The sequence below is a fragment of the Nannobrachium achirus genome, assembly GCF_963921795.1.
Source record: "Nannobrachium achirus genome assembly, chromosome: 1".
In the NCBI taxonomy this organism is placed as follows: Eukaryota; Metazoa; Chordata; class Actinopteri; order Myctophiformes; family Myctophidae; genus Nannobrachium; species Nannobrachium achirus.
In genome coordinates this window covers 24,044,446-24,057,824 of record NC_137810.1, presented here as the reverse complement: position 1 = coordinate 24,057,824, position 13,379 = coordinate 24,044,446, and the positions used below count along the sequence as shown (strand labels likewise).

General features: G+C 41.4%; 1 protein-coding gene across 3 annotated transcripts in view; it reads left to right on the top strand.

Annotated features, from left to right (window-relative positions):
- ap3d1 (adaptor related protein complex 3 subunit delta 1) overlaps window positions 1-13,282 on the top strand; it is a 44,590-nt gene extending 31,308 nt beyond the window's left edge. For 2 of the 3 annotated variants that reach the window (XM_080737800.1, XM_080737798.1), the window contains 9 exons: window positions 968-1,066; window positions 1,893-2,057; window positions 4,194-4,241; window positions 6,441-6,630; window positions 7,094-7,182; window positions 7,288-7,373; window positions 8,890-9,011; window positions 9,615-9,694; window positions 10,154-13,282. In XM_080737800.1, the coding sequence (XP_080593926.1) occupies window positions 968-1,066; window positions 1,893-2,057; window positions 4,194-4,241; window positions 6,441-6,630; window positions 7,094-7,182; window positions 7,288-7,373; window positions 8,890-9,011; window positions 9,615-9,694; window positions 10,154-10,249 (975 nt within the window). In that variant the 3' untranslated portion in view covers window positions 10,250-13,282. The remainder of the gene's footprint in view (window positions 1-967; window positions 1,067-1,892; window positions 2,058-4,193; window positions 4,242-6,440; window positions 6,631-7,093; window positions 7,183-7,287; window positions 7,374-8,889; window positions 9,012-9,614; window positions 9,695-10,153) is intronic. The other variant, XM_080737799.1, reaches the window with a different exon arrangement.
- The last annotated feature ends 97 nt before the right edge of the window (window positions 13,283-13,379 follow it).

Genomic DNA, 13,379 nt, shown 5'->3' with positions numbered 1-13,379 from the left:
AGTATTGTTAAATTGGATGTACTCAAGTAAAGTACAAATACCTCAAGATTGTACTATTGCCATTTGGTGGAGGTGCCTGGTCAGCAGGAAGGGCATCTTGTGGAGTGCATTGCACTATCCTAGTAACTCCTCATCTCTGTCAGGTGAAAAGATACAGCTGGTGACTCATGCGTATCGAAGGAGGCACATGGTAGTCTACACGCTCCCCAGACCAACAGTAGTGGGGGGTTGGCAATAACGGGCACTGCAGTAGTACACATGGGGAAATTGGCAATGATTAAATTGGGCTGAAAATGGGGCAATCTTGTGAGGTTTCCAAGAAATTCTGTTTCCAACACGTGAGCAGTCAGACCCCGAGGAAATGTACGTCCAACCTGCACGTGATAAATGCAGGATAGGCTTCGACATGCCTTTCATTCCCCCCCACCTGTTTTTGTGTGGCTTGTCATAACACAGAATTAGACATACATGGAGCCTAGGACTCCCATGTATATGAAGCTGAGAATGATCCAGTGAATTAGAACTGTCCTTGTGATTGAATGACTGGATGACCTCACTAACCTCACCTCACAAATAACCAAGAAGATCACATTATAGGGCTGGGCAATTAATCAAAAATATATGGATTTGAAACCGATACTTAGAACCAATAACCGACTTATAACTGAATAATCAAGAAGATGATTACTTATTTTCTTCTATCTATCTATGTATTGACACGAAGAAATAAATATATAATCAAATAAATCAGTCTGATTTACCACGTAGCCCTGTTGCGAGCTTGTAGGGCTGCTTTTCAGAAATGTATTTTTAAATCATTCCTCAATCGTAATCGAGGCAAAGGTTTCAAGTAACCGTGATATTGATTAGAAGTTATATTGCCCAGCCCTATCATCACATACGTTTTAATGCTCAAATTGTCCCTTTAACTCATGTAAACATGGTCTGTTTGTGTGTGTCTGAACAGGAAGCAGCAGAAGCAGTAGCAGCCCCCGTCCCCCAGGCAGCGTCTAGTGCTGTCGACTCTGAGCCTGATGAGTCCAAAGACACAGAGACGGAGGAGACTGTGAGTCACCGCTGATGATGCGATAATTGCGAGACGGAAATCTTACCAGCGTTGCTAGGGATTACAGTCTAGAGTGGCCTGACAGGATGTGGTTTATTGACATTTTTGGCACACGTGTGTTGCTTTGTACTGTACAACAGTGTTTTTCAAAGTGTTTCTACTCTCAATGTCCTGTTAGTGATACCGGCAAGGACGTGCATTTGCTGTGTGGCCAGTCCTGTGTGTTATGTTATCGTCCGGAAATCTTCATAAAAAATCACGCCGACCTCACTCTGTGACGGTCACACTTTGAACTAGGGCATTAACGGAAAAAGTCGACAAGTCGACTCAGTCGACTTCATTACACAAGTCGACTCCCACCAGAGAAAAAAAAATTATAATACTTTCTATTGTGAAAATAGCAGATCTACATGCTCCTGTGAGCATGTAGATCGGCTATATTCACAATTTCTGCCTCTATATATTTGACAATTTGGACAATGTTTAATTTGCCATTTTAGATATTAAAAAGTCCTTAAATTGGCACTTTAGAAATGTGCAGATACCCCCTATACACTTAAACTTTATCTTGATTTGTTTACAGTTGAGTGAGAAAACAATGTTTCACATTAAGTTAATCATCTGGGGAGTGGGGACCCCCCAAAATAATTGGGGGGTCGTGTGTGATGTGATGACGTCATCAAACGATAAAGTCGACTTCAACTCAACTTTTTACTGAGTCGAGTCGACTTGCAAAAATCACAAGTCGTTAATCCTGCTTGAGTTACTGACGGGCCCCCTGTCTCCCTTTTCACCTCCATTCCTCTCTCCGCTTGTGGGTCACCAGAAGTCCTCCAAGCACAAGAAGAAGAAGCAGAAAAAGGAGAAGGAGGAGAAGGAGAAGAAAAAGAAGAAGAAGAAGCACCACCACCATCACCACCACAGTGACGGAGGAGGAGAGGAGTCTGTTCAGAATGGCACGGTGGAGGAGGAGGAGGAGGAGCCTCTGCCGGTCAGTGGTGTGTGTGTGTGTGTGTGTGTGTGTGTGTGTATGTTTGACTTGAGATGCTTGAGGGTTAAGAAAGTATTGTTGAATAGTAACCATAGCTACTATTGTGAATAAGCTACAAATGTAGATACTGTAGAACTAGACTACACTCTGTCGAATTGTTGAATAGTAACCATAGCTACTATTGTGAATAAGCTACAAATGTAGATAATGTAGAACTAGACTACACTCTGTCGAGGTGCCAACTTGCGTCTTGTGCATGTATGGCCTACTGGTGCGCCAGCAGAGCGTGCCTTGTTGTTTATATCAGGTCGCACTTGTTGATGGTGACATCACCAAGAATGCTGGTCCCTCGTTGGCTGTTGATGGTGACGTCACCAGGAATGATGGTCCCTCATTGGCTGTTGATGGTGACGTCACCAGGAATTCTGGTCCCTCATTGGCTGTTGATGGTGACGTCACCAGGAATGCTGGTCCCTCATTGGTTGTTGATGGTGAAGTGACCAGGAATGCTGGTCCCTGTTTGGCTACAGGTGTAAACACAGACAGATCCGCCACCGAACGCAGTACTTGCGCACTCTGCTGGCGCAAGTACAGGGGCTCTCAATATAAACCAAGATACACCGAAATCTGATTTGATGACACTTAAAATATGTCACTCAATCAGCTCTGTTAGTCACAGGTGTAGCACATTCCTCCACATGTATCCTGCTACACTGGGCACCACCATCACAGGCAGCCGACAATAAACCACACCCACAATCACCCATGTATAATGAATCATAGGGCTAAAGTTGGACCGGCCACTGTGATCTTGACCTTTTTTTTGAGTGATTTGAAAGAAAATCAATTGTACAAGTCCCGACGCTGCCCCCAAATTGGATTACATCTGTCTGAGTTGGACAAAGGGACAGAGATGATTACAATACACCTACAGTACATTACGTTCGGCACAGATGTTAACTGGTTTGCAAACATAGCATACAAAGAAGATTTTAAAATAAAAGGAAATGTTTACAGTTTACAGTTTACAGTTTAGGCATTTAGCAGACGCTTTTAATCCAAAGCGACTTACAATCAGCAGATAACATCACAATAATAAACAAGATAATATGTCAGTACATCATCAACAATATAACAAATGCAAAAGGATATCTATCTAGAAAAACACCATATAATCAAAGTTCTAAAAAACATAAAAAACAAAACAAATGCTAACTAGCTTCATGTATTCATTGATTTTTCTGTAGTGCTAAGGGTTTAGGTGGAGTCTGAAAAGGTGAGTCTTCAGTCCATGGCGAAAGCTAGCGAGTGAGTCCGTTGTTCTAAGTGCGACAGGGAGTTTATTCCACAACTTGGGGGCCAGGAGGGCAAACTGTCTCGGACGAGTGGATTTTTGCCCTGGAGTTTTTAGCGAGGGTTCTGTCAGCATCCCTGTGTTGGCTGATCTAAGTGACCGGGTGGGGTTGTAGGGGTTGATCAGTTTCTGGAGGTATGGATGAGCCATACCTTTGGCTGCTTTGAAGGTCAGCATCAGTGTTTTGTATTCAGTGCGGGCCGCAACCGGGAGCCAGTGGAGGCTGCGGAGAAGGGGAGAGACATGTGAGAACTTAGGCTGGTTGAAGACCAGTCGTGCCGCGGCATTTTGGATCAGTTGGAGAGGTTTAAGTTTGTTTGTTAGTGTTTTTGGAGATTGATCTTCTCTGGCTTTAATTCTGCTTCAAGTGTCACAACATTGTGCCTACACTGAAATACTGTAGTTATCAAACTGGATCACTGCAGAGTTTTCCTACTCAACTCGGTTAAGGAAGTGACAGTAGGACTAACTATTTTGGGCACATTTGAGGTTCTTTAAGCTTCTGTAACGTTACTGGGTCATCAAATTCCTGTGTATTTCCTAACTTAATATTAATGTTTTGGGGTCACTGACCTCTGTATCACCAAATGATTGTTGGTGTTTCAAGACACTGCATCGTTAACCTTATGACCTGACGTGTGAACTCCTCTGTAATCTTTGACTGATAGTTTCAGACACACTGCTTGGTTCAATCTACTGCATCAGCAAAGAGGAGCAGGCTCCGGTTGCCTAGTTAGCACAGTGAATGACCAAACCTGACCCGAGCTCTTCTCTCATTTCAGCCCATGTCCAATTACTGCCTGCTGGCTGAGAACTCCTACATCAAGATGGTGAGTTGTGTGGATCTGAGTGACATTGAGACATAATATTGTATGGGTGTGCCAGGGCAGGCTTGCATACAAAATGCATCATGGGAATTGTACAAGCACAAAAAAGGCTGAAACTGACTGACAGGGGAATGTTCTGTCAATATGATTTGTTTGAGTAAATATGTTTCTATAGACCAGGGTCGGGCAAGCTTTTCTGGCACAAGATCACTTGGATCAATGTGCTGGTCAGACCAACATTCTCATCAGAAAACATTCAAAGTACCTAATGCCCACTTCAGAAAAAATGTAAAGTACTGACGTACATATGTTATGTTTTATTATGTACAGTAGCAGTTAAAGGATGTGATTTGTGCCCACGGCAAGCGGTGGGATGGCCGCTGTCAATGCATCACTGTCAGACTTGCATACCGATAGGGTGGGAATCAGTAATTATCTACTCTCAGTCATCCAAACGTTCATACTGCTAAAGATATGCGAGCACCCGTCAACATTTAGTTCACTTAAATCAAAAGATCACCAGCACTCACTTTGAGTCCTTGATTCTCAGGCATGTGAGCGTTCCTCAGAGTGCATTCAAACATTCATGCCCTGCATTGTTAATCTGCTTCCGGAAGTCTGAAAGCAAGATCTTTAATATCTTGTTTCCCTGAAATTATTATTATTTAAAATGTAGCACACATGATAGGAGGCTGCGGCGTTGCAGCCCATTAACTTTACTAACTGGATTTCTGAAAACAGACTGCTCAGTGTCTTCTGTCTCTTGGGGTAACTTCCCAAACTCGTTCTCATGACTGTTGTCTTGTCTCTTTAGCAGGGGTTTAAAAGTAGTCTAGTAGTATTTAACAGGTTATGTACTGGCCGACTGATTTACAGCCAGGGCCATTGCTGTGTTCATTTGTGCTGTCCCATTTGGCAGCTTTTGCCAGATGGTGTGAATGGTGTTTTTTGATTGATTGATTGATTGAAGACTTTATTAGCAGTTTGCATAGGAAAAGGTACAGTTTCATGACGGTACAGTTCACTGGTACAAGGTCTACTAAAAGGAGATCCATGAAAAGACTAAGCTTATTTTCACAGGAAACCATTAAAGTATCTCATATAACATTGAATGACAGACGAATAGAACACAGTACTATGCAGTAGATATGTAAAGGAAAAAAAATGAGAGAACAAATGAAAAATGAGAGATCAACTCAATAGCCCATCAAAATATCTGAACGATCAAAAAGACAAGGTTGCCCAACCCTGCTATGAACTATGATAATCATCCACAATTAACTGTAATACACATAAACAGTGTGTATGATAGTGTCCCTTTGAAGGTAGCTCTCTACCAAACGGACTACTAAAGATTACTGGCAGTCGAATGACGTCGGGAGATCAGTTGAGGTGTGAAAAGTTGCTGAATGCACCTGAGAGCAGACACCGACAGATGGCTACTATGGTGCTAAAATAGCCTATGGCTTATTCAACAACAACTGCTATCCGACGCTTCCTTACAACAGCAACTTGTACCCACCGCCCATTCAACAAAAGATTTTTCGCATCGGACGCTTTCTAACACTTACCGTTGCCAGCGTCGGTGCGGTGGAGAGCTACCTTAACACACATTATAATTAACTGCAATATTTAAAGAACCACCTATTGTTTTATGTGGTTCACTGGTTCCTTGAATTTGATCAGAGAAAGCTGATGTTTATTCTAATAAAGAAATGAATCCAGCAGCAGATGTAGGTGAATAACACACAATATGTTGCCCGTTCTCTCTCTCCCTCTGTTTTTAAAGATGATGGAGGATGGTGATCAACTTCTGGCTGAGGTTTTTCTCATGACTATATGAGTGATTCATTCATTGGCTGCTGTGTTCCCTCTCTCTCTTTTCAGAGAATAGCCTTGGACTATCCAACTAATTGTTTTGCGAAATGTACATTTGTTTGCTGTGGCACAATAATGCTGTATTGCTTTCTGAGATTGAATTCCTCTTGTGTGTTGTCCAACAAGTGCTCATACTATTTTCTTTAACCAAGTGCATGGTTGGATGTGGGTGAGTTGGTGATTAGGAATAGGGAGTGCGTTTGCGGTGTTTTTGCATGGATTCTGAAATCAAATCAAACGTTTTCTGGACCTCTGAGTTAGAAGGAGAGAAAAGCAAAAACAATCAAGAGAAATTAACTTCTCAATGTTTTTCCTTCTCTCCAGGTGTGTGACATCCAGGGGAACTTACAGGATGGCAGTCAGGTTGTTGTGTCGGTCATATTTGAAAACAAATGTGACAGCTTCCTCAAATCCATGGAATTCAATGTCCTGGATTCGCTTAACTCCAAACTGCAGAGGCCAGAAGGGGCAGGCCCACATGATGGCCTCACTGTGCCCTTCCAACTACCCCCAGGTCAGTTTGCGCTTGCAGGACTTCTTATATTTTAAACTTAAGGTTTTTTAATAGGGCTGAGCAATTAACCAAAAATATATTTAATTTGATATTTAGAATCAATAACCGACTTAAAACCAAATAATTCAGAAGCAATTAATTGACACAACAAAATTGGTATAGATTTATTTTATAATGGACTAAATCGATTAGTCTGACCACTTAACCCTGTTTTATACTTTGTTGTACAATGGTGGCGTACTCACAGATGCGTTGTGAGCTTGTAGATCTACTGTTTTCACTTTTTTTCATAATCCTTCAATAATTATCATTGAGGCAAATGAAATAATCGCAATATTTAAGCCCTAATGTAGAAGCATTTATATGAAAGCGTGTCATATCTTTCGTGAGATAAATGACCAGTGACCGGCATGTTGTATCAAATCGTAAGTGTTGACGCTGATCCTTTCCTCTCATGCCTCAGGTGTGTCGAACGAGGCACGTTTCGTCTTCTCTGTGCAGAGCATCGTAATGCCTCAGAAGCTGAAGGGAACCCTCACATTCATTGTCAAGGTTTGTGGGAACTCAGATATGCTAGATACTGACATGTAAATGTAGGATTATTTGTACTGGACTGAAAATGTAATAATCTTGTCTTTCCTTGTTGTGTTTTTACAGACTGATGACTCCTCCACTCACGAGAAACTGGACTTCAAACTGCACTTTACCTGCACCTCATACCTGATCACTACTCCCTGTTACAGGTGAGTCCGGTAGCATACACCCACCACCAGCTACTTCCATGGTCAACACATTGCTCTCAGAAAAATAGAATCTCCTCACTGGATTATGCCTCTGCTCTGTGGATATTTATTTAAAAAAAACTACCACCCTAGCTGACATTTTGAGTATAGTGACCCACCACTGATTTAAATCGGACGATTTTCACTCCAAATAATCGATTTGTCGTTGCCAAATGACCAGATCCAGTAAAATGATATTTTTATAACCCCCACGACCCCCGGTTTTGACTCTTATCGCTATAGCCCCTCAACAGCTGGACCAAAGTACTCCATTACACCAGAAAGGGAATCTTCTTGTAAGCATAAGGGTAACCGTTTTAAATCCTTTTAAATGATAATGTTTAACATTAAAACGGTTTCTCAGCTTTGCACATGTCCAGACATGCCCCCCACAGGGCCACACACACACACACACACACACACACACACACACACACACACACACACACACCAATGTGCAGTTTTCACCTAAGATTCTTTTTACCCTTGAACATTATGAAGATGAATTGCAGGCAGTGGTGTTAACTAAACAATAATTATTGTGTTTATGGAAATATGACACCAGTCGTATACTGGAATGTGTCTGAATGGAAAAGCTTTTGGCTAATAAGCAAACATAATAATAATAATAATCAAACTAATTAGAAAGATACAATTGGAAATTGTAAGTGTGGTTGCCTTGAGGCAAGTCACACATGCAAATAAGAATTTCTGTTTCTGTCAGTTCATGTCCCTGTTAGAGCAGTGCTAACCATTCCATCCTTGTCCCTTTTATGCCCATATATGGAGATCCATGATGTCATCAATATTAAGCCCATATCTTGGAATGCCCATATATGGACATAGTATGCAGTAATGTGGTCTATGACATCAGACATCTATGCTGTCAGTCATCTCCATATTTGGGAAAAGTAAAAATTTGAATTAAAGTCAATGGAGAAAATGAATTCACAAATACATTTATATATAAATTAAACTATATTTAACATATCTCTTAGCAAAATGCAAGGAATCAATTCTTGATGAAGCCGGTCGTCTGACATATGGCCCAAGTGCGTGCCACCAAAACTGTGGGAGAAGCAGCGCTGCAAAATAAAGTTTATCTAGGAGGGGAAAGAAAGAAAGATGGGAAGTACTATGGTCACACTAATTAATTAAAATAAAATAACTATCCTGAGGGGAAAATCAGGGATTGGGATCAATGTATTTCCCCTTGTGATAGTTCATATAATTTCAGTCAGTGATGCAATATGCATTTTGCATTACTAATGTAAAGTTGTCATCAACAATTGAGCTTGTGAGTTAGAAGTGTGGGGTTCAGGAATATGATTTTCTTTCGTTTTGTTTTTTCGCTCCCATCAAGTTAATTGAAAGTTGATGAATTCTGTGTTTACATCACTGTTTGCTCAAGGTGAAACTGTGTAAAATCATTAAATATTATATAATGTGAAACTGTATTTCTTTGTTGTTTGACCAGCGACGCGTTTGCAAAGCTGCTGGAATCGGGGGACCTGAAGGGCAGTTGTGTTCGACTGGAGGGAGTTAACATGCCCTTCCACCATCTACTGGCCAGGATCTGCTTCCACCACCACTTCTCTGGTACACGCACACTTGAAATCTAATTTTTCTTGCTTACTCTAAAGCAGGGTTTTTCAATAAATTTCAATAAAATAAGATCTGGTTGTCCCAGAGGTGAGGTGGTCCTTTAATAAACTTGACCTTTCAGTCTGTACTTAGTCTGCTCTTTTTCCCCTCTACACCACACCTCTTTACCAAAAATAGCCGATCTACAAAGCTGCGAGGCGTTGTTTTTTCTTTCAGAATATGGACGCTAGGGTTCAAGTGGTTAATATAAAAAGGGGGAAAAAACAAGTTCCTATCACACAAAGATTTGGAGGACCCCCGGTAGTAACTCTGAGGACCCCCTAGGGGTCCCGGACCCCCTAGAGGTCCGGACCCCCTGTTGAAGACCCCTACTCTAAAGAAAAAGAAATGGTTGGCGTTGTCACATAAGGCTGTTATGCTTTTGTGATTTCACTTCTCAAAATGTGTTGATTGCTGCTCATATCCATCTGCTACCCAAGTCTCATATGCACACACGTGCCGAAGCACACGATACATCCAGTGTGAACTATGTGAGTTCTAGGAATGTTTCTCTCGTCGTAACCATGCTCACACTTGCCTTTTCTCTCGTTCAATTAGTTGTGGAGAGGATCGACACCTGTGCCTCCATGTACAGCAGGTCAATCCAGGGTCACCACGTCTGTCTGCTGGTCAAATTTGTAAGTGACTTCCTCTCGTCTGTTCATCAGTGTTCCATGTGTAGTTTTACTTATTGTTTGCCAAAACCCCAACACACACACACACATTTATGAAGGTGTCTATGACTTTAACCTAGGATGACTACATTTAAAAAAGAAAAATGTGAGCTTGTAGATTTTCACTATTTTTGACAATTTCTTTGATATTTTTTGGTATTTGGTGTTTTCATCAGGATAAGCAACAATTATTTTCGCACAAGTTGCCATACTTTTCAACAGAACAGAGCATGATGGACATCTATGTAACCACTCAAAACTAGCGTTAATATTTTCACTGTGGCAAAAAACGGGACGATTTGCTAGTGAAGGTTAAAAACCTGGACATTTTAATTTTGTACTTGTCAGGACTCTGGACACCCAGCTTGAAACCCGGACCTCTGGTCACCGTCCTCTAACCCTGTCTCTCTCCCTCACTCTCAGGCTGATCAGACCGTGTCCATCGACGCTAAATGTGACGAGCCGTCGCTGCTTGGGAATGTGCTGGATGAGATCAAGCAGACCTTCTCTCAGTGCTGATTGTGTCTGACAGCCCCAGGGTGCCCCTACCCACCCTCCTGTCCACCCTCCACTCCACCCACTCACTACAGTCCACTGAAACTCCCCTACCCGCCCCCCCCCCCCCCCCAAGCTGAAACACATAATCATATGAAACAATGCGGCTTTCACCTTCCCAGTATTGCCCCGTTTATGAGTCCACAGATTCGCAAGAAGTTTTCCTTCATCAAACCTCGTCTTCACTCAGTGTCTTTTTTTTCTCTCTCCCCCCCCCCCTTCTGCGCTCTTAAGCTCGTTACCCAACACTTGATGTTGTTTTACAGACTAGTTGCACATACTCACTCCCTCCTGGTGCACTTTCGTTTTTGCTTCCTACCTTCCTGGTTTTCAAAAACTCTTCCTGCTCAACTGCCACGGCACCTGTCTGTCTCCATCTCTATACTGAGCCTGTCACTGTTCCCTGTTCTGTCCCATATATCCTCCACTCTATTGGCCTTTAGAGTCTGTGGCGGTCATGTAATGTAATCTGACAACTGGACTTTTTTGTTGTTGATGGTTGAATTGTGTTTTTATTGTTTTGAGATTATTTTGTTGTTTGATGCTTGATTTGTTTTTGTTTTTTTGTCTGAAGCCTGTCTGCGCCTTTCGTTCTCCTGACCTTTGCATTTGTCACTAAATGCTCATGTTATGTCCTGGAAATCGTGTGACTGACTTCCTCAGACTGGTCCTAGCTGGAAAAAAATAATATGGACTCTTAACATGGTCACCTATCACTGATCTGGTAGCTGAAGGGGAAATTGCACTGTGAAATGTTGCGCAGAGGCAGAAGTTTAGACTTGCAGCAGTGCCTTGGCCCTGCTGTTTGTGACCGGATCAGACTGGGCAAGGCCCACATCAGACCTGCTAATGTTTATTTAAAAGGACCCAGGTTAGAGAGGCTACTTAATGGTACTACGGGTGTTTTTTTTGTTTAGTTTTTTGGTTCTTTTTTGTAGATGGGTGGTTTTGCTCTGTGCCTTGACCATGCAGGCGGACCGACCCCACACTCTGTGTCTCGTTGAACCCTGCGTCCCCGCCTCCCCCAGTGTTTCTGCTCTGTGTTCCAACTGTGCTAAGCTGCAGTTTGACCCCCCAACACCCCTCTTCCCACGTTCTTGCTACATATCAATCGCTCCAGGAATTCAAAAGCCTGAGCTAGCACTTTGCCCCATCCAGAGTTAAGAATGATGAGGATAAAGAGTTGTGTTCATCGGAACGTTGTACATATGGAAGTAGCATCAGAGTAGCTCTGTGAGCTTGAATCCAATATTCGTACAGTATACACTTTCACCCAATAAAAAGTCAGCTGTCAAGCTGATGACAGTGAGCCCCCCACCGCTTGCTGCCTGGTTATACATTCATGGATGGTAGTGTAGTATAATGTTATGTTGTGATTTAGTGCAGTGATTACACTGAAGGATAATATTCTCACTGCTAAGCTGTTGAGTTGTTGTAGGCCTGTCGCCTCGAGGTCCAAGTGAGTGACTGAAAAGTCTGGAAGAGAACAACTTGCCCATGTAGAGACATTTCCCTGCTTCTCTTTTAGCTTTACTAGCTTACATCAAATGAAGGCCAGTTGTTGTTTACTTAAGCTAGCGACTGACCCAGTTAAACTTGGTGTCATTTCTCTGTTTAACCGTCTAGTCGTTGAAGAAGATGTAAACATAAGGTTACTTTGGGATAGACTTTGGGGATGAAAGAATAATTATATCAAAGTGTGGTCACTCTTACCGTGCTCATTTTGATCAGTATTAAGAGTGGCTCCCACCATGAGAAAGCAACTACTCTTTTAGCAACATAATATAATTGTCCTGTCTCATAGGTTCTCGAAACCTTTTGCGCTTGTGCCACTTAGAATTAACATCACAAATAGCTCCTGCACGTCACATAGCAGAGGTGTCGTTCCTCAGAACTGCCTTGCCACTCCTTTGTGAATTGACAAAATGAGTGTGAATGACCATTAAAAATGGTGTCCTTTTATGAGTTGCTCAGAGTTATTTTATTCATCATCTTGGTTTCTGTAATCATTATCTCAAGTCACTGCCTGGTCCAGCTTGACTTATTAGTAGCAAGACTTATAACTGACCCTTTTTTGTATATTCTGGTTAGCCCTTTGTCAACAACTGTAGATGATGATGTCAGACCAGCCATTCCACACGCATCTTCTGTTGAGTAGAGTTTGAATACAGAGTTGATCAACTGTTGTTCAGGAATGTCAATAGTTACTAAGGACACACACACTATTTTGGCTGATATAAACGGTTAAATGACTCCTAATCAAACATTGTACTGATTAACCTTTTTTTCTGTGCAAAATATTTAATTAAAATTTGTATCTTGCATGATTAGGAATGTATACTTTTTTTTTTTTTTTTTTTTTTTACTTTTTATTGTTTTTTTTTTTCAACCGAGGACATTCTCTAGTAGTACTCCTTTTGACATTCCTTTCTGTCCTTTGTTTTGTTTTTGTTTTTTTGTTTTTTAATGAAGTTCACTTAACCATTCTACAGTTGATGGTATTGTATTTTTATCTATTCTAATTTCAAGACAATTATATATATATAAAAAAGAGATATCTGAATGTTTTAAATTATCAAACTTGGGGAAGGAAAGGGCTGGGGGTTTATCAGGTGTCGGGTCGGAGGATGGGGCTCTGAATGAGTAAAGTAGGTCACATGGTAGGTCAAAGGTCACATGACATGGTTCTGAGAAGCAACCCACTTTGTCTTAATTCTGTTCATTGTAGTGATTTATCTTATGGAGTTTGGCTTGTGACATTGACATATACTCTCATATGGCTCTGTTGTTTTATTTTAATTTGTTGAAGGTCCTGTCTAATTCCTTCATACTCTATTCTCCAGCTGTAAGATATAATATAATGTTTTAAAGGGGATTACTGACTAAGACAACATACGTTGTTTATCAACATTCCCTTTGAAGAAAGAGAAGTCTACCCAAAATAAAATAAAAGGCTGTAAGAAGCTGCTGTAGTCTTTGTGTTACAGTGAAATAATAAACTCCCACATTATGAGAAATGCTATAGTGCTGTATTCACATTTTGTGTCCATGAGAATGGTTGAAGAATGCAGAGACATTGGAAGATTATTAAACA